This window comes from Helicoverpa armigera, chromosome 3, assembly GCF_030705265.1.
Source record: "Helicoverpa armigera isolate CAAS_96S chromosome 3, ASM3070526v1, whole genome shotgun sequence".
NCBI classification, from domain to species: Eukaryota; Metazoa; Arthropoda; class Insecta; order Lepidoptera; family Noctuidae; genus Helicoverpa; species Helicoverpa armigera.
In genome coordinates, this window is record NC_087122.1 from 2,645,858 (window position 1) to 2,671,758 (window position 25,901).

Here is a 25,901-nt window from a genome sequence, read left to right on the forward strand (position 1 = left end):
TCTGTTTTTGTGCGTCGTTATTTTTTTTTTGACGCAAGAAAGGCAGCTTTAAATTAAATAAACGCATGAATTATCTTGAAGTGGTTACAAGAACCTATTTGCTTTCATATTGGTTGGGAGTAAGTACCGTTATTAAGATCCGACACAACATTAATGCTGGTACACGATCAAAACAGTCGTAAAATAATAAGCGTTACATACGAGGAATTCCGAACACATAAATCACGTTCACACCAATTATTATGGTTGGGCTATTTTTATAGATATGATATAACAGATTACATAAGCGCTCAGCTGTTTCGTTAAAACAAATGGAGTTTTTATACATATTATTCGGATATGAATATTCAAATTGTGAGAGGTAACGAGGTCAATGTGACAAATTGGTATTGCCGAAAAGAGAAATATTTGCGTATACCGTGGTAGATCGATAAGTCATCACTTTGAGTGTATTGTGCTTTCAGTGAGACTACATCCCACCCAAAACAAAAATGTGAAAGACTGCCAAGTTCGATGATATGGGAATGCTTCGCCTATAAAAGAAGTGAGATCTGAATAAGTACCAAGTTCCATACACATACCTCAGTTAAAAATAGTTACTTTTTAATAATGTTACTTGGCAAGTTTTGACACACCTTGTTAAAAAAACTACTAAACGCAAGGAATCAAGTATTTAATTTTCTATTAAAACTTGCCAAGTAACATCATTAAAAAGTAACTATTTTTAACTGAGGTATGTGTATGGAACTTGGTACTTATTCAGATCTCACTTCTTTTATAGGCGAAGCATTCCCATATCATCGAACTTGGCAGTCTTTCACATTTTTGTTTTGGGTGGGATTTCATTTATTTTTGTAAGGTTGTTTATTTTTTTTCTTTATGATTAAGTTAGTTAAGGAAATGTCTCATTTATACTATCTTTCAGATTTTTGAATATGCACTATGCTTCTTACAAATAAGTGATCTAGAATAACTAAATGGACTAGATTTACCAACTGACTGACATGACATGTTATCATATATTATGTTCGTGGATCATAGTTATACATTCGTTATTATCGAAAGTGACTCACACTTGGCCGTTTTCAGATTTTTACTTTACTTTGACTCAAACCTTTGTAACGAATTTCAGATCGGTACGACCATTCTAAGATATATTATATAAATATAGATAAATTTAGTTCGTTTTAGTTCCTTAGGGATATAAATTTACACCTTCATTATTTTGAAACCGACTCACACTTGGCCATTTTCCGATTTTTTCCTTTACCTTGACATAAAGACCTACCTCCATGCCAAATTTCAAGTCAATACGACCATTGGAAGTGGTCTAGGTTTTTGATGAGTGAGTGAGTCAGTCAGTGAGTGTATAGTAAAAATAGCGATTTTCTGACGTCAATATCTCAAGACCTACAATAGTTATATTAATGAAATTTTGTATTTTAGATAAGTGAGGGGGTCTCAACAGATACTAGAAATTTGATATGCGTAAACAAAATAGATTTTGAGTTATAGGGGGGTCGAATTTGGCCCGAAATGATTCGTGTAATATAACCCACGGCCGGTGTGTCGCTTTTTTTGCTCGAACTTGGCGGACACACTGCCGTGTGTCTAGATTTCCATTTCTTTATTGAATACCATTCCTAAATAAGTTCCCTAGTAAAGAAAATTGGTGTCATAGATTCTCGTTCGATGAAAAAATGATAAGCTCACGTCGGCTTCAGCAATTCCCGACCGCGCAGAGACAAAAACTAAATGCCTCAATACGAGATTAACTCACGCGCATGTTTAATTACTCGTTAGATCTATTTGCGGGCCGGGTCAATGTTAGCCCACGGTTGATTGAAACAGTTGAATAACGCCGCGAGTACAGGGCTGTCAATCTTAATTCTTAGCACAACGCTTCACAATTAGCCACACGTACTTTTCCTAAAGACAAACAGGCGTTCGTTATAGGAATATTAATTTTATCCAATTTGAAACGTTTCTCAAGCTATTCTGGGAATATTAATTGGATCTGGGGACACGGCTAATAAATTATAATTTATCTGGGATCATAGTCATAAAGTTATAGTTGGGAAATCCGCGTTTAAGTGCGTTCGCGCAATGACCATGTTCGGAGGCGATTTCCATGAGGAGTGAATGTGGTGTTGCCAACTAAGGGACAATGCGGGTTAAGTCAATAAATAGTTTCTACTGTGGATTTCTACCATCATGTTTATACAGCTTTACGACAGGTATGACGGGACCTGATCCCGCCGTCCAACATAACGTTTCATAGTCAAGCATATACGGTATAAGAATAAACGTTATTTTTACGAAGAGTTGTTAATTTTACTTAGCAAGAATTTTCCAGTGACCACAACTATTTAAGATAAACTAGTCATGTTTCTATCATTATGACATGACTTACATACACAAGAAAAACATCGTAAGTCATAATAAAATAGGTTTTTTGACCTCACCGCATCTACAGCTTGCATAGTCACATACCTAAAACTAATGGGTTCTCAAAGCTTATTGCGTCAATGCAAGGAATATAATTTATCAATCAGACTCAAGGTGATTATTTTCTTATTTTTATGAGCTGAAGAAAAGTAAATAAAACACGTAAACGAAGGCTCAAGTTATCAAGTGATAGCTGTACTTCTTTTTACAGAAACAACAATTCAATATTTATCTTCATGTCCATTTACGTTCAGAGAACAACAAACAACATTTAGATACTTTTGGTGAAGCTTGATAAATATTTGCAAAGTGGCAAAAGTAGTAGTTTTCTTACCAAATTATTTTCATTAATTTGATATAAGAATAAGTGTACAGCGTAATAGTACCTATTATACTTTCATTAAACAAAACTAGATTTTTATCATATACAATGAAATACCCTATCGATAACAGAGCCTAACAAAATCGCCCAAATGGAATAACCGACTGGCGTGAACAGTTTAACAATTACAAATTCATTTTTTTCCTTTGGAAACTCCTTTATGTGTTTAATATTATTCACGCACACTATTTATTTAACGATAACCGTAGTTGAACACACTACTTTGCTGTACCTTTCCCGAACGGCCTGTCATCATCATCATCCTCCGATCCTTTTTCTCAACTATGTTGGATTCGGGTCCTTTAACAGCCTGTACCGGCTCGTAATTCGTCAACCACAATTTTCATTTTAAACATTTTCTAAAAAGAAGCTACCATATTCCCATTAAAATAAATATGGTAGCTTCCCGAAGTGGTGCACATGGATCGTCTCACGCGCTGTTAGGCAAACATCGTCGCGAATACTTGGCAATAGGAGGAGAATCTTTGGCACGAGTGGCAAAGTCACGCCCCCGTTTTTGCCTAACGGGTCTAAGATGGCACTCGTCTAATATTTAAATTATACACCATTGTTTTTGAGAGTAACCTTTAACAGTAATTGTTTGGGTAACAGTTAATTTTCTTCGTTTAGTGTACTTTGGGCTGTATCTATCTTTCCCTGATTTTCTTCAGAGTTACCTAGAGCAACTACTCCTAATTTGTAAACTATCGAATTCATTTTATTACCACCCCGGAAAACATGTCTAAATTCTATAAGTTACTAGTGACGACACATATCATAATCGGATACTTCCCATATTTAGATAATCTGACGAAAGTAATATGACCCAGGTAAATAATCAATAAATCAAAGCAGGCTATCGGCTAGTAACATTTTATCAGCTGTCCGCTGTAACGTTTGCATAATCGAATCTGTGTAGAGGATTGCCCTGTAAATCTGTGTCACTGTTACGTACCTTTTATCTCAGAAGGTCGTTGGAACTACTACATACACCGATAGAAAAAAAACGATTTACACCAATCATTGCACGAATTTGATAATGAATTTTCCTAGACACGGCCTTTTCATAGTCTTCAAAATCATACCATATGAACAGGTCGGTAGTTTATTAAAAGACAGACATTAGAGTAACTAAGTATTAATTTGTTTCTTAATAGAAAGCTGGCTACCAATGATGTTTTTCATAAACTAATTAGACAGATTTCAGATGCGTAACTTGTCATTGCTTATGCACTATTCCAATCGTTCGTTGATCCTAACATGTTACTGCTTAAGTTGCCTAAGGCAAAAATCTGCTTTCTCCATCATAAAAAGGAAAGGAGTTTTATAATCATTTCTAAATCCTGAGAAAGTAAGCTTTTCAGTAATTGTTGCTAAACTGTAGCCTTTTGTATTTTTCTCGAAGCCATTTCTACGACGGAATTACAAAACCAGAATGAAGGAAAAACCAGTTACATGACATATTACGTGAAAGATAATTTGACTCCCACATTAATTAATTAGATATGTGTCGGAACCAATCGAGTGAATGTTTACGAATTATCTTTCGCCACGGCCAATCTTTGTGGGTGAACTACAAGGCCGTTCACCGGCGAACCGGAAAGGCTGGACAATATAGGTCAAGTGTGATGTTTAATCATAAGATACGCAGTCACCCTACATTGTTACTGTTATTTACTTCGAGTGTCAGGTTACGTGATGAGTAAACTGCAGACGGATTTCCTTTTATATTTAATTGAATAGGACTCCATCTAGCTATGACTTTGGCAGCACTATTATGTCATCGAGGCATGAAGCAGAGTATTTATTAGCATGAGTACAAATTAGGGTGCCAACAGATTGATTGTGCTTTTGACAAATGATTTCTATCTCATGTTTTTGCTTTATTCATTCGCTTTTGTAAAAGACATTCGGAATGTAGAATTAGATTTATAAACTGGACATACTTATTTGAACAGCTGTTCTTGTCAAATAAATGAGATTATTTTTAAAAATTAAGCAATGAATAGAAAGCGTCGCCTCCACAAGTGACAAGGTAATCTAGCAAAGAATCAGTTGTATAACACGTGATCCACGTAATTCGTGTTTGACGACAATCTCTGGCAAACATTGATGTCACCGCTTCAGATGACTGTTTGTCCACGAGATACACTATTTCCGAAGATAACTTTGTTAATATTTTATCGTTGACAATAGTTAGTCATGCATCAGGAAATGCGGTTACATTTCCGCTAAGCATATAGCTAAGCGAGCGGGAAAAGGTATTGCATCTCGTTTTATGGTCCATAAAATTTTGATTGGAAATCCATCATTTTGCGAAGAATCGAGAGCTGATTCAAAGCAACAAAGTAACCAGCACTCAGGTTTCCCAAGGTTTTAAAAAGGTACTTTCTGCAGGGGAATTTCGCCTCTGCTAGTATGGAGAAAGATGTAATTTCGTGTGCGTAATTGTATTGTAGTAGGTGACGTCATGTGGAGTCCTTGTACGGCTGGGTGCGCCGACGCATCCCGAGGCTGCGGTTACAACCACTCGGGATATGTTTCAATGTCGTATGAGATGACGTAAGTGCGTTGTTGCCAAGCGACAGGATGAAAGTGCGGCTGAAGATGTTGGAAGAATTCATATGGTTTCATGAGAACCGAACAGATCTTCATAAAATGTTCTCTAAATATAGCTCATAACAGAATTTTAAGACAAGCTATTTCAAAAGAGTAAATTGCTTTCCCCATTGCATTGCACACTTGTTTGAGCCATGCCTTTTCCGGCCAATCCTTTTTGAAAGTTTTAACAATTGTTTTGCCACGCCTGCACTCGTGTCTATTTTAGTGCCTCAATGATTCACTAGACATATACCCAATGGAAAACTTCAAATTTTACGATTTATTATTAAATCCGCAAATAATCTTATTTGTACAAGGGTTTTGAGTAGTTTTATATTTGACACCTACCAGTGAGATTTATCAGAAACGAGCTCTTCATGTTCCATCGATTTATAATGTTGACGAAAGGAGTCAGGATCGGTTGGTACTTTTAATTTGCACAAATCCTGATACATCACGATTCTTCTAATGATGGACGTTCAAAGTACATTCGCTCACGCATCTCGGCCGTAACGGGCTTAAATAGAAAGGTAATATTGCCAAAGATAGCACAATTTCGCCGCGTGAGCCAGCTTGTACAAAATGATGAATTGCGAATGGCGAATCTATGAGGTCACTACATTTCTTTCGGACATCGAACTCTCTACCGGTTGGTTGTTGCTAGGTAGATTATAACGGTCTCTCATAGTGCCTCTTTACGGGTACAAGACAGCAAATTACAAAAGTTGCGCAGCAATTAGGCCGTCGCCTTAACAAGTCTGCAATTATTGATATTAGAAATGTTTCTGTTGTGTCTACGGCATAAGAGTCAATTTGGAGCGCTGGTGGTTGCAGCAACAGCAAAGAGTGGTTTGGTGGCAATAAGAGTGATGGATGTGTACATGCTAGCAATGTCTCTATAATAGACAAAAAGTTATTGAAATAATCGTTCTTCTAAAGATAAATCCTGATTTTATATGTCTTTGACTTCATTCTGAATTCCTTTGCGTAACGACATAAATCCAGATTTTTATTTATAGCAAGACTGATATTTTATAAGCTTGAGTATCCCTACGTGCAATCGAAGAATAAAATAAACTTCGCTGAATAAACGCAGCCCAGGCAAACATATCGTGTTTAATTAAAGGGCCTCCCCTTGGAAACCGCTGAAATTTTATGAATGAAATAATATTCTCATTTGTGTAACATGGCACGATATTAAAATCTTGGGTCAGGTATTTAATTAGCTGAACCCTTTGGCAGGGAGGCAAGTGGAGCGTGTAAATAGCTGAAGGGGGGAATCAATGGGAGCTCGTACATGTAGCTGTGCCTGTACTTAGTACTAACGTTTAGCATATTTATAGTAGTGACGCAAGACTCATTTAAATGCGGTAACGAGCACGTGTTACAAACACGCCTATAAGGCAAATGAGTTAGTATTATTTTTTCTGCATTTTTAATTGCATTACTATAATTTATATGGTCTTGATGTTTAATTAATTGTGCCAGTAATGTGTTTATACACGTGACAACAAAGGATGTCATGAAATAGCTTTGTTGTTCAGACATTTGTTGTCTAGACAAGATTTTTACACTTTGGCAGCAAATATTTAAAGCCATTGTTTTCGATATTTTGAATTCCTCTACTTTATGGAAATACCTTAACAATCAGTTGACAACAGTCGAAATGCCATTCGATTTATCAATTGTTTATCCTAAGCTTATCTGACCTTTGACTCACGAAGTTCTTAAGCCCATTGCGCCCTTGTCAAATTAATGCCACCTTGACACGCCAATGTCACTCTGTATGTTTATAAAACTCCATCTTTTCTTTTGAGACTTTATTTTATTATCTTACGCAACCAAGTATTATTGAAATAAGACATTCACAAATTTTGTATTTTTATTGGTTTCATTGGCCTTGTTGCCTAAAATTTGAAACATGAATTATTATTTTTTTCTTTCATTCTTTGCTATGACTTTGACTAGATAATCCGTACTTTATAAATTATCACCGATAGTTAAGACTAGCTTCGACTAAACAACGTGACTTTTTTGAACTTCTTCGACCCAATAGTAGCTTGGGTGTGAAACAGTTTTTATGTACTAACTAAAGCGTGCAGCTAAGGGCACTCCAGACGCGACCGTGCGAGTTTAAAATCGTATAATTGCTCACTTTTCTCAACGAGCTTAAACGCTCTTGCAAAAAATGCAATTCGAAGATTACTTGTGAATTTATTGTTACGATTATGCACACATTTACGGGTACTTTATTGCGAGTTTAGAATCTTATGTGTCTTGGATTCTGATTAAGTACTCACTTTGTTTCTTACACGCTTTGGGAGCATTATAAAAAGTATTTTGCCTTTTTTATTGTAATTAATCTGTACGCATTTCAGCTGTAATCAAAGGAGGTCATCAATTTAAAATTCAGCAGTCACGTTGCAAAATGTGTTTTTTTTTTGTGTTATTTTGACGTGTAACATCAATTCAGTTTATTGACTCCTATGCTTGATGCAGATAGAAAGAACTGACTGACTGACCAAAGATTTTTTTCTAAAGAAGTATTTGCTTTATTTGCATTGTTGGAATCAAAAGACTACTGATGAGTAGAGATTAGTGAGCAACTAAGGACGTTGTTATACAAAGAGTTTTTTTACTCAGCTGCTAAGCCAAGTACAAAAACATTGTCTTATGTACATACATAATGTAGTTCGCCTACACAGTCTTAAAGTGGACTTCGACTATTTAAATATTTATCTACCAATTGAACGCGAGTTACTTTTAACACCTTTTAAATGTAGTTTCAAGTGGCATTATGGGTGTCAGAGGAATATAAATCTTAGTAGTTTACGTTTATGGCTTTGGAGAGTGAAATAAAGTGTTACCTAATTACTATATAGGGGTGTTAGTCGGTGCAAGAGATTGTATAACCTAAGTTTTATTGTTAACATTTAGAAATCATAATAAAGACATTATTTCTGACAACACGAAACCACAAACGTCAAATTATAATATTTAATACAGTAATAAAAAGATACCTAGCGTGTGTTTTACCATTCGCTAAAAATAAACTACGAACGATTTATTATAATGCCAAAGCTCGTGATCTTAAATATTCACATTATTCACACCTCGGTCTCAGCACCTACTTGTTTTGTTTTGGTATACCCACACTATCTAACTATACTTATATTCTAACTATAAATAAACCGCGATGACCTTCACATTAGCCAGTTTCAAAAACAGGTATCTTTTAACTACAAAATATTTATGTTCTGGCTACTGGAACATTATTTAAACTAATTTGAAGATAGCCATGCACATCCTGCAATGGTTTTAGTTATTCAGTCAGAAATACTTGAAGTAAATTCAATATCATGTGGACTAAATGAAAACGGAACATAAAACGTTTTTACGAGTGTTTATGTCGCAGCGTTATTCGCAATTCAATATGTTGCAGATTTGCAATGTTGCCGAACATTCTGTGCGGTGTGACGAGTTCCTCTATACCCTTGCCGTGACATCTAAATGTTAAAGTCAATAACCTGCCAGCAAAAAATCTACAATAAGTACACTGAAAGCAACCGCGCACTATTCTGGGAGCATGACGTAAGCTCCGGCGTAGAGCTCAGAAATTATGATTTAAATTACAAGATGATCAACACGTATAGTTTTTGGGATGAAGATGCCTTGGGAGGCATGCACATTTAACGTAATTACTCAACGTCGCATCGTTAGCAGTTAATGACATGAAGGATATAAATGCTCTTGCGAATTTGGTTGGATATTAGGGCTGGCCAATTATTATTCCAAAAACCCGTAATGTTTGCTTGATGATCTGGCTTTGTATATGCAAAACAGCGTAATCAGCATGCATACGCTGTGCTTGTATTTACCCGTATTTACAACAGTTGCTGCTTTGAGACTAATAATTTGCAGCGTTTATCCAGTCCTTTAAATATTTGCGCTGCAAATGTTCCATCAAGAGTAAAACTTACGTAATCATGTACTAACAATTTTAATTTTAATCCAACAGTGAAATGGAATTCAGTTCCTCCTACTACAGTCGGTGTCAATGTTGTCTATAATGTGCAGTCCACGTATCATCTCCTACAATTCTTATCGTGGCTGTCAAAATAGTTGAAGCTATAGATTTTTCTTGTATTAGACAGACTAGTCATATTGTCACTTTAGATAAGTATCATGTGACAATGCCAAAGACACGCCCACAAACAGGCGTTGCTCTATATCAAGATTTGGCTCTTTACTTCCTAGTTTTGGCATTCGATGTAGACAATTTCTAGACTACAATGGGACATTGTTGATCGGCACTATATTAAGTCGGATTAACTTTCATATTGATTTAATTTTATTTCTGAGCAATTTTACTTTTAGAAGACTATCTTCACAATTTCGATATTGATCAATTGCTAAACCTCTTGTAGATTATGCATGAAAGGTACAAGTTTGGCTTATTAGGATTCAGAGCAGACTCAGCCAAAACGTGCCTTTTGATTCGTCGATAGTATCTTATTTGAGCTTTGCTGAGACAGAATTCTAATGGTAAGTATACCTTTTAATATAAAATAATGCTTTACCTCCTTCCAGTATAAAATTTTTGCATCATCCTTAAAGTAAGACTTACCTTGTGCAAATATCTGCATTCGAAAGCTGTCAAAAACCCCTCAATCAATATCTTTGTATTTGTTTAAGATAATACTGCGTTGGAATGTTTGCAAATCTTTTTTCATTCCAATGCTTATTGATATTTCGTATTGAATGCTGGTATGGTATCATTATCACCAGTATCATCAATCACGTTCGACTTTAAAAATAACCTCATTTAAATAGCCTTAACTTGTTCAGGTATAAAGTCAGGCAAAAACAAGGACCATCATTGTTTTATTTAGACCTGACGTCATCCGTTGTCGACAGGAAAACATATGTATTGACTTTGACATTGCACAGTTTAGAACGATCATTAAACTTAATTTCCTCTTTGAATTATTTATAACTCTTTTATTTTCTGGTGTCGATAGCACGATGTGCAATAAAGACTTAATAGACATTTTTATAGACGTCAGATGTGAAATACTGCTGTAAAACGTTTGAAGACGCTGAAATTCGTCGACCTTTGAACAGAACACAAAAACTATCTAACAATACAAAACAAATACACTGTTCAAACACTCGGAGTAATACAAAACAAACAGCACAAAGGTCTCTACCACCAAAAAATAATAACACTCAGCAGGCAAGCATGCACACATACTAGGAACGTTATATGGCGTTCTAGAATAACAACAAAATTTGGAAACGACCTTGACCCACATAAAATTAAAATACAGAAACGAAACCAACACCTTTACGTTTCATCAATGGAACACTAGCTTTGAATTAAATCTTGGTCTGATAACGTAAATATCAAATGCCTCTTGAATGACAAAATGATATTAACCAGACATTAGTATTTTAAATCAGGTTTCAAAGCTAGTATTCCAATGGCAACAAAAACAGCCATAGCCAGAGAAGCCAAACGTTCCGAGCGTGGAGCGCGTCTACCTGGAGTGTTGCTGCCTCTCGTTTGGCGGCGGGGAGGGCGCGCGAGATGACGTCGTCGTCTGGTCCCGAGAGTCGTTCGCCGTCGCAGGGCTGCCTGCGCCGCTGCCGCCCAGCGCCAGCGCCAGCCCGTTGATGCTGCCGACACATGACCACGTCACCACAGCCCTATCGTCGATCGCCCCAAGACCTAGCTGCTCCAACCTCTCTCCGATATTTCACGACGCAAAGACACAACATGAAACATGTGATACTAAACTAAGGTTAGACAACATTCAGTGAAACCTTGGAGCAGATAAGCCAAAGCTATTTTTTTACTAGGATTGATATTTACTATCAATGTTACTATTCTAAGATTATGAGTATTTGGAAACTAATTCATGTTAAATCCATAGGACCTACACAGATGATATCCCGCCAAGTTATTAGAGATTCGATGTCTCGAACACTAGGGTGTTTGTAAACTTTGTTAAAGACTACGAACAGCCGAGCGAAGCAGAACATTCTCAGCGGGGTGAAGATACATATAAGCAGTGATGTTTAGTTAGTGGCAAGGCAACGGGAGTGTCAGTCATAATAAAGGTATTTATTGGCAAGCAAGCATTCCGCACGCAATCTGTTATAGACATTGCCGGTGACAATATTATCATACAAATAAAACTCATTCAGAAGAGGACCCATCCATCAAGTTAAAAGGAACAAACGTGTCAGATGCAATATTAGTTGGACATCGTCCATCTGTTGCAATCGAAATTAATTAAAGTAACGTCACTAAGAGAACAAAGACTTGTCTAGACTGTTAGCGATGTAACAATGAAATAAATCAGTCGACTTAAATAGCGGTCGAAGTGAATAATAGAAATAACGATTGTGATGCCAATCATGGAGTTGAGGAAGACACGCTTCTAGACGAGACCGCCGAAGAATCACTCACGTAGCTAGGAGTGGGCGAGAACAGGCAATTAGTTGAGCTGGTCGCGTCAACACTGTAGAATTATGTCGCACGAAACGCATCTAGAGTATGAATGGGTGGCATGCGTAAGACTCAGCCGTCAGACAAAGCAGCCGAGGCGTCGCCGTCGTCAAGGTTGCGCTTTGTTACAATAATATGAACATAACGAACTGAAATCACTTGTAATTACAGTAAATGGCTGAACCCATATTAGTATTGAGGACTACAATAATTGATTGGTTCTGTGAAATGTGTGGATTTTCACAAATTCAGTTGGCAACAAACATTGACGACAAATATTTTAACGTGAAAATGCATTCATATTATTGACTACTTTTTCCAGAATACGAGGAATAATATAAGTTAGACATATGTAGAACATCATTATTTTACTCCAACTAATATTTTTGCAAAAGTAGTTAGTGCGAAATGTAGAGTGCGGAAAATAAGTATTACAAAGACGATAACGACTGGTTCGCATGATGGGACCGACGGTGGTGTTTACAATTAAATAACCTTCCAAGACTGGTGTGCGATATAAGCAAATTCTGGGAAAAAGAGTTTAAATTACCGCGGATTGGAACTGTAAAGAGAATGCGGCTAGATGTTATCGAGCTTGGAACTTAATCAGTATTTCAATGAAAGCCGCCAATGTAGTTTATTTAATGCTAGCGAAGATCCTTATCTTTGACCAAACATAGTTTGAGTAATGGTTTGCGCAGTTTACATACGTAATTTTGCGAAAGAAAATAAAATTGTTACGGTCTGAAGTATTCCAGACTGGTTGGTTTTATCTTACTTACTTTCTTTGTCGCATTAAAATAAAATTAAGAAGATTTTGTTTTTGTAGCTTTTAAGTTTATGTTTATTTCTTGAAACTGTTACTTGTAATAATTTACTTATTAAAGGAAATTATTTTCATTAAACAATAAGGAAGTCATTTTACTGCGTCACTTACACTCATTATAAATGAAATTAACACTAAAATATTACAAACGAGACAATTTATGCCGTTTCCGCTGACAGTGCGTTATAATAAAATTGTCTTGAAACACCTTCGCATTTTAACAGCTTTTATATCCGCGAATTGTAATTTTTACATGACCATAAAATGTGAAGGTCGGACATCATGGCTCCAGGTCCCAGGTCACATTTGGCGGAAGTTTGGATTAATCGGCAATTGTTTTTGTTAACATCTGCGGAAAACAGACGCCTTTGTATTTAGAGTAGCCGCCACTTCTTAGTGGTGCTCAACGTGTAAACAAATCTACGAGCGGATATGTTGAAGAGACGGCTACTGTATTGTAATATGTTGGCATAGTAAATTTCCTCGAATAGATTTCGACAAGTTGCAGTCTCTATTGCGCCATACTTTGGAGTTTCATGATACAAACATGTGTAACGTCATCGTACCTATTCAAAGGAACAAGGAAGTCGCGTGTAAATAACTCGGCTGTTTCAGGCGATTGCGTCTAAAAATTGGATGTTACAATTTGGGAAAACTTTATGATTTCCATAAATGGGTGTACGCTCTATTGCCTATTTAGTGACGATTTATGATACGGTTTGACTTCCATACACAACAAGATGATTGTTTAGTTATGTACAAAAAGGCGATATTATTACAGCAATAAGAACATTCATAGAAGTTTGCAAAGCTAGAATAATTTGTAATTTAAATTTTGATGCAGTCAATTTGCACATCAACACAAGAGCTATTTTGTGTTATGCAGACGCGGTATATTCAACAGCAGCATTCAGCTTTCAATGTATGCAAGGACATTTTAAACAGATGTTCAATTTGTGCTGCAGCTACAAACTATTCTAGATAAACAATTTATTCTAGACTAGAACCCACGTGTATGTAGAAATACTTTCAAATGTCACCGCAACATTTATGTATGAGAACACAAAAAGTGCATTTTATCTAAGAGGCTGCCAACAAGAATAGAAGTATCCATTTGTATGTTGTTTGAATACCTAACTAAACAAATCATATCGAATGACGATTGTAAAATAAATACCCCGTTGAAAATTAAAATGATCTTTTGATTGCGTTTCTGACGTCAATTGCGAATAAGCAAATTATAATGTTCGAACATTACGATCCTTACCAAATGTCTGACAGTTAAAAAAACTATACTTGTGTGTGTATTTGCATTAATCATGCAAAAAAGACTTGGAATAAACAAGATTCATAATCGGCAATTTAAATATAAAATAATTCATATTTTTTATGAACAGTGTCTAACTGTTGTTAAAAATAGCTTGAGGTTATTTCAAGGATAGAAATATCATTAAATCAAGTTACACAATTTGAATTGCAAAGATGCATTTGATACCTTACGCCTTGAGTAGTTCATGATTATGCAATATTTGTAATAGTAATCGTGAAGCTTACATCGTATTCGTCTTGCTTTTGTGTAGATTTATGTCAAGCATTTACAACGTCAATAAATAATAAAACAAATTAAATGAAATTTACTTTGATTTAATGTTGTTAGATTTGATGTTGTGTATGTTGTGATCATCTCGCTATAAATGTCATCTACTAGCGTGTCATTATCATCTGCCTGGTCTTTGCCAACTATGTTGGGTCTTGTAAAAATCTGCGTTAACTTCAAGAGATTCTCTTATCGAGAAATAGCTTTGTACTGACTATAGATCAGAGTAATTATATGTCGCCAGTAAGTCGCATGCAACGGGGTCTCATTCCATATTTATAATAGAGGCCTAAATGTGTTTACTGCAAGTTCTTTGTTTCAAACTGTACCTCAGTGCATTTGGAAATGAATAGCCGATGCACGAAGGTGTATTCAGTAAAATTCTAAGACTGTCCTAAATATTTTAATCGTTTGTTTATACCATAGTGATATGGTAGTTCTGGTTTCATGAGTACTGAAGAACCCAGTTGCCAAAGATGTGAAAATTTTCATAATTTTAACAAGCTTCGGAAGGGGTATTTGGATACCATATTACCTGACGATACTATCTATTATCTACTTTACAATCTTCTTGGCTATGTCAGGCCTTTCGCGTAATGTTGGGTATGTAGGTCAGTGTAACATTTCCAATAGAAATAATATGATATTGTCACAGATATAGTGAGTAAATCAGAAATGATGTCACGATACTAAGTGGGTTTAAAGAATCATAATAGGAGTAATTAGTCTGACCGCATAACGTGGTTATGTTTTTATCGCTTTGGTCAATGTTGTGCATGCATGTGACCTCGGCATTACCATGCATGCAAATTATAATGGGATTGATAGCGTCGATTTCACAGATATTTCAAGGACTATCGTGAAACGTAAACAACATTTAAAATATTTTCTAAGTATTTTCAAACGCGTGTATTGTAGACAGGATGACCTTTAAACAAGGGCTTGTGTCCAAATAAATAGTCAGTGAATAGAATACATTGTTTATAAGAGTTATGTAGTGTTATAGATATGAGTATATTTGTTCGTAGCAAGACATTGCATCATGTCGATGCATTTCACTATTTGCTGGCGCCAAGGCCGGCTCTAAGGTTACAAATAACGATTGTATCAGAGCTTATAATGAGTCGTAACGAAGTACGTACGTACTGTGATATAATAGACAATTTTCTTTCTCGACGTCTAATTAAATAGAAATCGATTGGAATGGCATTAGAACGTACAGTATGAAACTTGGAAACTTTATTGGTCAAAGTTAGTTTGGAATTAAAGATATGAAACATTTAGTTTCATCATCCTCTGAGCTCTTTTTCCTAATCATTTTGGGGTCGGCATTCATTGAAACATTTAGTTTAAAATAAAAAAAATAGAAACAGTTCACAACTCACACGCCAGTCGCTCAAATTCTAGAAATAATAATAAAATACATTCTAGAATTTCTGCGTTGAGCAACTGGGCTCACCCAATGATTGTACCAACAAATTGGGGATAAGGAAAATTGTCCGTTGCAACACAGATGTTAATATGAGTCAGCACGACAGGGATGTTGGGATATTCCCGGCTTTGTTCCCGTTTCCTTTTCACTGTGCATCTGGAAATTTAGTACAAATATTAATCAAAATTCCCCAATTTTGAGTACTGAGAAAGGGCTGCTTTGAAAAAGCATCTAAATAAGCCTATCATCTTCTTGAATGCCTGGTCCATTACTGTTATTTCTTCTACCTTAAATACATGGGATATAGATACAGAATATTTAAGTTATTTCTAAACTGCTTAGCTAAGCCCAGAGAAACGTCTGTACGCAGTCATAATTTCAAACCGTCCTACTACTTAACGAGTATTACAGTAACGATTGCACCATTCACTTTTTCATCTTTATCTATAATTACTGGGTAAGCATTATGGCTTTCTGCATGCGCAATGTGACACAAATTACCTTAGATAGCGCAGGTACGAAGCAGTGAGTCATGAACAAATGACCGACTCACATGTCGGCACGGCAAGTTTTCTATGAACTTTAGAGTTTTTTACTCTTTTTCTTGAGAACCCATTACTGTGAAGCACAACCCTTATTTATGTGGGCAATATATCGCCTGCATTTAAACTCTAAGTGCTAATAACGTTTAATATTAATAGGGCATTTATGTTATTGACATCGGCTATCAAATAATTAATGTTTTATCGGTGTTTTACGGAAATTTGTTAATTATAATGTTTACTATTTGCGCAGTACGTATTAAATGTTAGTTATGTTAAGGTAAAACTTTGTCGTTTTGAGGTTATCGTTTTAAAATAGGTCAATCCTATCTTAAATTGGTGTATGGGCTGCAATCCAGCTGCAAACTGCATGCGGTGAAACTGAATCACAATTTTACTAGAAACAGCTGCATGAGAGTCTATGCAGCTTGCGTTGTAATGGTTACCGCATGATAGCTGCATTTTAACAGCAGAACTTAAATTGAGGGGAATACTGGTTATTATTTTGTAAGTATAGGATTTTAAAACCTGCGTATAACCAATTCTACGAGTTTAAATCACTGAATATTTAAAAAGAAATCAGTATTAAAGTAAAGAACAGCCACCATTTTAAACAAGACACGTTAAAGAAAAACTTTTATATTTTCCACTATTCTTATGCAACGAGACGACCGACTAGAGTGAATACGACGCAATAGTCACTAAATATAAGTAAACAAGCTCTAACTGTCAACACTATTTTCGCAACAGTTTAAATAGAAAACACAAACTGCGCAATCGCGGTACATTAATCCCGATATTAATAAAAACACAAATTCCTATGTAGCATCGGAATCCACGGTGCCAACTGTTTGGCAGATCACCAAAATTGGTGATTCACCACATCCAGCTCATGGCAGTTAGTTATCTTCGAGACCGTGTAATTGATTAACGCTAATTGGAACGACCGGATCTGTTGCCAGTTAGTTTGTTGTTCTGTTTACTACATAGGTGTTATTGCAAACATTCACGGAGATATTACGACTCGGTTTTACGACCGTATAATAGTTAATTTATGCGATAATTTCTACACAGCTACAATTAAAAGCTTTTAATTAGTTTTCAGCTGGCGGCTGTGTGTCATTAACGTTAAGTCAACAATTCTTGGATGTTGGTCAATATGGAAATAGTTTTGAGAGCACGAATTCATTTTCAAAGTAGACTGGCAAAGGGCAGCAATTCCACGGTAATCGGTCAATGGCAGTAATAATAACAAAAAGATCAGAAACGTGAAATAGCAGCAACAAGGCGCACTAACATTACAAACATCGGTCAACATGAGAGCGGCGCGGGGAACAGCCAGAGATAACCTTCGACAGGCGTCAAACGACGCGATTGTGTAATCGCCGTCGAAGCTGTTAAGCCAACAATGGTACCTTTCAGTGGAGCACGTTGTAAATCATACAAGCGGTCGTTTGTGGCGCGTGCGCCACTCGATACGACACGATAACAACGAGACACAATCAGCCGCAGAACACTAATCCGCAACAAAACAAATTATACTTTAAACTGATAAGCATAAAGTTCATTTCGTGTGATTTACTCTGACGTGAGCTCATTGTTGAAGCAATGGACCATGAATTGTGATAAATAGTAGAGAACAATTGTCCTCTATTTCGGAATCACGCTTACTATAACCCTTATTCTGAGAAAGAGTTACCATTTGAATAAATTACAAACACAATAATGGGGTACCTAGGTATTGTGGTTCGTGACCGCAAAACAGATAAAAGCTGCCGCAAACGAGCCAATGTTAGAGTAAGAACATTATGATTAATTAATGTGAGTATAGAAAATAATATATTTTAACGACAATGCATTAACCCAGAACGTAACAGCTGATAAGTTCCAATAGGTATAATAAAAACTTGTTTACATGGCTGTCAACCATTTCCGTGTTTTATAGAATCTTTCACGCGACATATTTAACAGATGAAGTATTATTTTCAGTACGTATACATTGTGTATCTTGGCTCTCAAGATATTGTTTCTGTTTGAAAACTTTACCGTCAAAATATTCAAGCCTACACGTTTCATAAACGAAGCGTCTGACGGAAAGAATTAAATGTTTTCTTTTTAAAATCCTAAAAAAACTTGAGAACTAAACAGAATTGGAACTGTTAAGAATGTCATGGTTAAAATAAATCTTTTAACTGAAAATAATTCAATAGCTCAGCCTTGCAAGCAAATAAAAACCCTGAAACGAAAATAAACAGTAAGATATTTCCGTGATGCCAACTCAAAAACAGATACATTTATATCAAAGATTATTGTGGATGACATGGCGTATTAAATGTCATAGAAAATTAAATTTGGGTAAATGCCACATAACGTGTGTAATATATTTTGACACCAAAATGCTACAATGTTGCGTCACCGGCGTTCTCCGCTCTCAATCTGTGTCTGTCATTTCGTCTGCATGATTCTATTTCCAACAAGTTTCACCGTCTTCAACGAAGAGTTTATTTTGTTATCAGTTATAGACTCAAGTGGTGAATGAAACGTAACGGTTCTAAAACTGGTTCTAGTTTATACGAAGCAGCTTTACTATCTCCGGTTGCTAATCTTGAAACACGTGTCCTCTGAGAGTTCTACGGTTCACCTTTTGAAGTAGCTGCATCCGGACACTTTGCAGATTCTCCTAAATTATGTGTTTGTTCGATGTTGTATTTTTAGTGGCGGCTCCGTGCTGGCGCCGAGCTCGCCTTGACCGGAGTTCGGTGCAACAAACTGCGGAAGGCTGACCTTATACCCTGTCGCGATCGTTACAAAGGTATGCTTCCGTGTGCAAGGTCCCACAGGTTGGAACGCTTACTGCCAAAACACGTGTGTATAAACACAAGTCATCTCAGTTAAATCTATTTACCAACAAGACGTATACAAAGAATAAATTAAGCATGTTTGCTTCTTTGAAATAAGCAGAGGTGAGCTATAAAATCTATTACAATCGCGGGTTACACCACGATTTATTAGCGGTGTAAAATCTAAAAGTGTGATTTCACAACTATGCGTTAGTTTCTTGCATTACTATATTAAGAACAACTTATATCCATTAGTTTTTATTACCAGCGGGGCACTATGAGACGAATGCATAAAAGGTTTAATTAGTGGTCTCAGAATAAATGTCATTTTCACAAGAAACATTTTATAGAGAATATCATTTATTTATGAAACTCAGAGCTTTTGATGAATTTACAAGTCCGGTTCTACTTTCATCATCTTGTGTCAGTTTTGTTTTGCAATAGCAACAAGAGTGTTGCTGCAAAAACGACCAAAAGAAAGGTTAGTGTCCGAAGGTCGAATCGTCGTTATTGACTCGCAAGTCTAGACTGTCCTGGCCATACCTACATCAAAACACACCCCGACAAACGAAACTTTATGACAGTCAAACATTTCGTTGATAACTTAGTCGAGTGGAACGGACGAATAGTGTTGGTGCAACAACAATATTTTATTCAGTAGCTAAATAATTTTATTAACGAAAAAGAAAGTTTTTAAATAGATGGACCAAAACTGAAAATAAAAAAGAACTCGTTCTTTGTGGCATTTGAATTACCTACTAGTACGCCAGCTCAAAGTGAATCAGGTCAGCCTTGGAATAATTTCAAATAATGCAGAATACCGCAACACACAGACGTGAGAAATTTAAATCCTTAATCTTATGACAGCAGTAGTTTTCCACTCGGAAATGGTTCCAGATTTATAAAAGCACTCACATGCGCTGAAATTGTCACATAAAACTCGCTACGTACATTTAAGAGCGCAATTTGTCTCGAGTCCAATACACATATACTGGCGTGAAAATATTATGGAAATATAACAGTCAATGTTTAAGAGGGTGTTAATGCTGCAAACAAAGTTGATAAATTCAATGTACGAAAACAAGCCGCTTAACATTTGAGTGACAGATTTGTGTTCACAGCATTTCGAAGACAAACTATTTTGAAGTTAACGTTATATTTAGATGTGACGCATATAACAACTAATACAACAATATATAAAGTGGTTTAATTGAATCTCGTGGCGATCGTAAAGATTGCCGGCTACCACCCACGAATAACAGAATTAGACGAATGACGAATCGAGTGTTACGAGATCTCAGAGACGTGACAGACAAATGCAGAGGACAACAAATAGTTGCACGAATTCATGATATACTAGTTTTATAATGTCAACATGACTAAAAACAGATGTTGATTTAAAAAACGATCGCACAAATGCGATGCGCGAAATCTTTGTTTATGAAGCCAGTTGCAACTCTGAATGCATTTGTTGAGACAAAAGGATATATGAAACGTTTTCCAATGAAAATAGAAGACTTGAATGAAATGCTTCTAATATAAAAAAAAATACAGGAAAACAAACCGAAAAAGGGAAAGTACGTAGTTTAAAAATAGTGCTGAGAGCATCGGGCCGTGCTTATGCAGTAACATGACTCTAATGACATTAGTAAGTTGACACCCTGACGAGCAGTGAAGGTCGCGCGGTGAACCTTGAACAATCACGGAGGGTGAAGCCGGGCGAGGGTAGTGACCGATGATGACGTGGCCTGGGGGTGGCCACGTTAGAAAGGCTGTGTTCATATTGAACATGTAATTACTTTATATTTTAAATATTAGATGCGTTGAAAAGAGAGAAATAGGATTAATCAATTAGTAATGGAGCTATTTACAATCAACCTGTCCACCTACGTAATAAAGTTCATAAACAAACTAAAATATTTACAAAATATAATAACATATTTTATGAATAACTTCGTTGTTGTTTACAACAGTGGTCACGGCACGTGAAACGTAAATCCTCGACCATACAAGAGAGAACAGGGAAAATAATAAAATGTTATATTTATACGTATCTTTTGTTGGGGTGGGTTGTAATTTGACACCAAGGTCACACGCAAAGGCCGTGCATCGAACTTTCTAGAGGCTTCCGGGTGCCAAACGCATGATTGATGTGACGTTATGGGGTCTCATAGTAACCGAAGCTATTAGCGGTTCAACGACCAAGATAATGATGTTGCAAATTAATGTTTGTATGCCGCCATGATTATGAGAAATTATCTCTATGAATCATTTTTTGTATGCGCGTATTTTGTTCGAATTTGACTTCGTATTTTGAATGCAGGTCGTTGAACCCTTTGTTGTGTTTGGTTGCAAGACTTATCATTACTGTACTAAGTACAAAGGTGTGTTCTATTAAGAACGTTTTAGTTAAATGCTTGCTGATTGTGCTATGTAGCCATAATAAGCTGCAGATAACAAAAGGAAAACAGTCATTAGCATAAAATGATGATAAGTATGTTGAATTTATACAAAACGGTATTAACGTACATTACTTCCACATAGCCCTGTTTAAATTTTCCCAGAGCGATAAGGCACATCCTGAGTGAATCATTGTCGACCGCGGTATCACGAATATTTCAGTACCTATTGCAGAAATAAGTGCGATAACCAAGTTAGCCAATAAGCTTATTTCCATCATCATGATTGTGCAGTTCGGAGAACACATCTATGTATTTAGTGCTAATGCACTAATGTAAACTTCTAGAATGAAGTAAGTAAATTTTAGATTTCCTCGTTATCGTCATGTAAGTCAGTGTCTTCCCCAGTTACAAAGGTTCAATGGACCTGCCAATGAACCTGCTGATGCCTGTAAACTGAGCCCAGAAATAGTTTCGTATGCTTGTGTAAACGTCAATCGGCGCACTCGAGCATGTCTTTCCATGATCACAGATCGCGCCCTGGCCCTAAAATAACTTGAGCGTTGTCAACGGTGCGGTAATGATCAGATGAAGGGAGTTGGGCCTGTCTTAATTGTTTGATGTTGTTTTAGAAATAATTTGGGATAATTTTAATACGGTTGGGGTATTTATAGCAGGGTTTCTGATCTGTTATAATGATGATAAAGAAAACAAATTACAAAATGCTACGGATGTGCAGAGCATATCGATATAACGAAATATACGACGTCATGCTTATACTGGCGCCACACTTGAATAATTTCAATATTTGCTGACTCCGCTCTCGTCTTGTTTGCCCATCATTCATCCTCAAACGAGCATGGTATTGGTTACACAAACCTCACTTAAAATCATCTGATTTGCATACAAAAATGCTAATGCAATTAGCAGTTCTGTTGGTCCAACATTTGTTATGAAACCGCAATTATCTTTTCGACCGATTATGGGTAACCATGTTCAGCCTTGAGCGGATTACGAATTCATGCTAACAATTAAATATTAGCAATTCGCGAATTGGGGATGTCGGTCTGTTGGGTCATAGCGATATGAAAGGAGATCCGTTAAGACATAATCATGTTTATTGCGTGCAATACAGTTTTATTGTTACGTCGGAAACTTTACCAATCCACGTGGAGTGCAATGCGGAATGAGCATAAAAATAAAATGTTTAGCGATCGTCAAATTTCACGGACGCTTGCAAAACGTTGCCGACACAACGGTTAAGTTGTTTAACATGCCACTAATACTGTTATGCGAAAATTAACAAGTCAGGTTTAAAGATAATGTTGAGATTATGTCGCTAAGAAGTTGGTCTATTGATTTAATACTGTTTAGTACGGGTTAGTGCTACTATTTGGTTATAGAATTATACCTCTTCCTAATAAACGTTTATTTTGGTTCTCCAAGAATCCGGTTTGTTAATAGGACTATACAAATTCGGCCGGTATCGGCGCCCATCAGCTGGCCACTTGGCCGGCAAAATAAACAAGTGATGACGTAAGGCCAGGTAAGTTGTTTGTGCTGTAAACTATTAAATAAAATACGATCCCATAAATCCTCACGTCGGCGGATCAGTTAATCTAACACGCACACTGTGGTGCAAACAGGCATCAAAACAAAAGATTAAAAAATTACCAAGCCCAACTTGTTTACTTCAGGGGCTGACGTCACCGGTTGAAATGAACCCGATGAGATCATTCCGTCGTTCGCATTGACCTTAGAGTACCCAGCCTACAGGGTTGAAAAAATAAACCGATTGGGTTAGATCAAATTATGGTTCAAACTCTTAACAGAGTGTCACACGCATAACAAGTTTATCATTCATCAAAAGAGAGGTCAGGAGGCTAAAGCTTTAGTGTCCTTAAAGCTACTTGACTTTCATCTTTTTATTTTAATGAACTCCAGTTTAAATTACATAGGATTTATTTGAGTAACTGGACATTTGATTATATGTCTCGGCTCGCAATTACTGTGGGGATTTTTCGTTCAACAAATTGTTAGACTGGCCAGCCAAACGAGGTTGTCATAAGTCATTATACCTACTTGTATCAAATATGGTGTTATCTATACATATAATAAATCTGTAGAAAGTGATTGTTTGTTCGGGATTCACGTAAAATCTACGAATTTAATGCAGACAATGCTTATATACAAAAGTTCTACGTAACTTGGGGTATTACTTAGGCTTTGTTTCATCGAAATCGGTTCACTCTATCAAAAGATATGATTAATTTAGTGAATTCAAGATGTAAAATATTACCACACGCAATCTGTTTGACAAAACAGTACAGGTTAAAGTAGCTCCATCTGTGGTAAATAAAATACATCAAGAAGCGAGGTGGTAAATAACAATGAATTACCATTTACATTCTTTATATACTATTATTTCAATAGATGGAGTTGTGTATTTTCCGTAATTCACCATATTTTAACACGTAGTGTAATTTTTCGATAGACATTTCAATAGTGTTTGTCAGTTTGCCGTGCCACATCAAAATCCAACTATAATTATGATGATTATGATGATTATTACCTTGATGAAAAGAAAATTAATAGTTCTCAACCAAATTTAAAACGGTGCCATCTAAATTATTTTTTGAACATTATGTCAAAAATGATGACTTTAGTGGAACAATTAATTATAATTTAAAGTTACAGATGGAGTTCATATCAGGATTTTTTCATAAACATAGTTTAGCTTATCTTCCACTAATGTGGTGGCCTTAAACAAATTACTTTGAGTGAGTAGTATTATTTTTTCTGATGCAAAATATGAAAACTTAATCCTAGAAGAAATCAGGATCTATCTCTCGCAAGCGCTGCTAAGCGTGAGATAATGTAGGCTTCTGTAGCTTTAAAAACCAGCCCAGATACAAAGTGCAGATAAGAAATGGGAGCTGCCTTATCGCGTCTGAAAACGTACAAAATACGCGTCGCATACCAGAGACATGCTTACTTTCAACTTCCGATCGCAATTAATACACTGTTCACGATTACGAACAGTCTCAGTTAGACCCGAGCCAAGTCTAAAAAAACACCTTTTATATAAAACTACGTTTGATATTCAATTACAAAGACAGAATTGTTCTCTGTTGCAAATCCTATCCACCTATATCCTATCCTAATCCAGAATGCATTGCAGGTGTGCATTGCACAAAAACCAATGGTATCCTATTCGAGAAGTCACAAGAGTTGACCTGCCAACGTCAGCTTCTGCGCTAAGCAAGTGTTCTTAATAGTACCATCAGAATTACATTCATCGTTGAATGAGGTGAATAACTTTTCAGAAACCACAATAACAGTAGGAGCCAAAGCGTATTATCGCTTCATAGAGCTCTGATTGACCCCAGGTGACCAAGTCAGGTCTGATTTGTTCGTTCATCAGATCTTTGAAAGTGTTTCGGTGGATACTTACTGTCGTCCTGTTTACGTGTGACACAAAATATGGTATATAAACGTCCTCCGCAAGAGCGAAATTTTCCCAGTGTGCGGTAGTGATGCACAGTATACAACACTTATGTTTCTTTTGATTTGCTGGCTCCACCAAGAAATGACAAATTGCGAGCGTACATTTTGAAAATCTTGGCAAAACTGCAGGTTTCAAGTACGAACACATGAAGTGGACTCTCTCAGATACGTACATTTTGCCTATTCGTGAACTAATGCGAACATTTCGGTGGAGTCCCGGCTTAGGCCACCACGCCTCGCCTCGCCTCGCCTCGCCTCGAGCGCGTCGCTTGCACTCTTCACACATGCCGCAGGGCAGCAAAACGCGATGTTCACGCAGCGCGCTCGCGACGCCCACGCTACTCGTACGCCCGAGGATCGCGCACGCCTAATGTGGGGTCAGCCTTACCATAGTGAGTAAGTGAAACTATCCTACCCTATGCGCCTGCTGATGATGATGACTCATTTCATCATCCATCCAGCTATTCCCCAACTATGTTGGTGTTGGCTTCCAGTCGCCGAATCTGTTCGAGTACCAATATTTTGCTTGGAGCGACTACCTATCTGATCTCTTCAATCCAGTCACATTACAAGACATTATCCATGGTAAGACTGACAGACTTTCTGGCTTCTGATTAGTCACAGCAGCTGCAGAAAATGTACAAATGACAGCTTTGTCAGATTCAAAGCATATAGACATAGATTATAGCTGTTTCCTGTGAAAATTACTTACGCACTATACGTAATAATTTTCCAGATTGGCTGACTAGATCCAGAGATATTCACAACGTCACAAACTTTACTTCTTTTGTTTAGATAAATGGTCACATCCAC

The 25,901-nt window shown here is 36.6% G+C and overlaps 1 protein-coding gene across 3 annotated transcripts in view; it reads right to left on the reverse strand.

Moving 5' to 3' along the window:
* LOC110383815 (protein bunched, class 2/F/G isoform) overlaps positions 1 to 25,901 on the reverse strand; it is a 136,003-nt gene that overhangs the window by 63,362 nt on the left and 46,740 nt on the right. For 2 of the 3 annotated variants that reach the window (XM_021344724.3, XM_049836291.2), the window contains one exon: positions 10,976 to 11,110. The exons of the other annotated variant lie outside the window; for it this stretch is intronic. In XM_021344724.3, the coding sequence (XP_021200399.2) occupies positions 10,976 to 11,110 (135 nt within the window). The remainder of the gene's footprint in view (positions 1 to 10,975; positions 11,111 to 25,901) is intronic. 3 annotated transcript variants of the gene reach the window in all.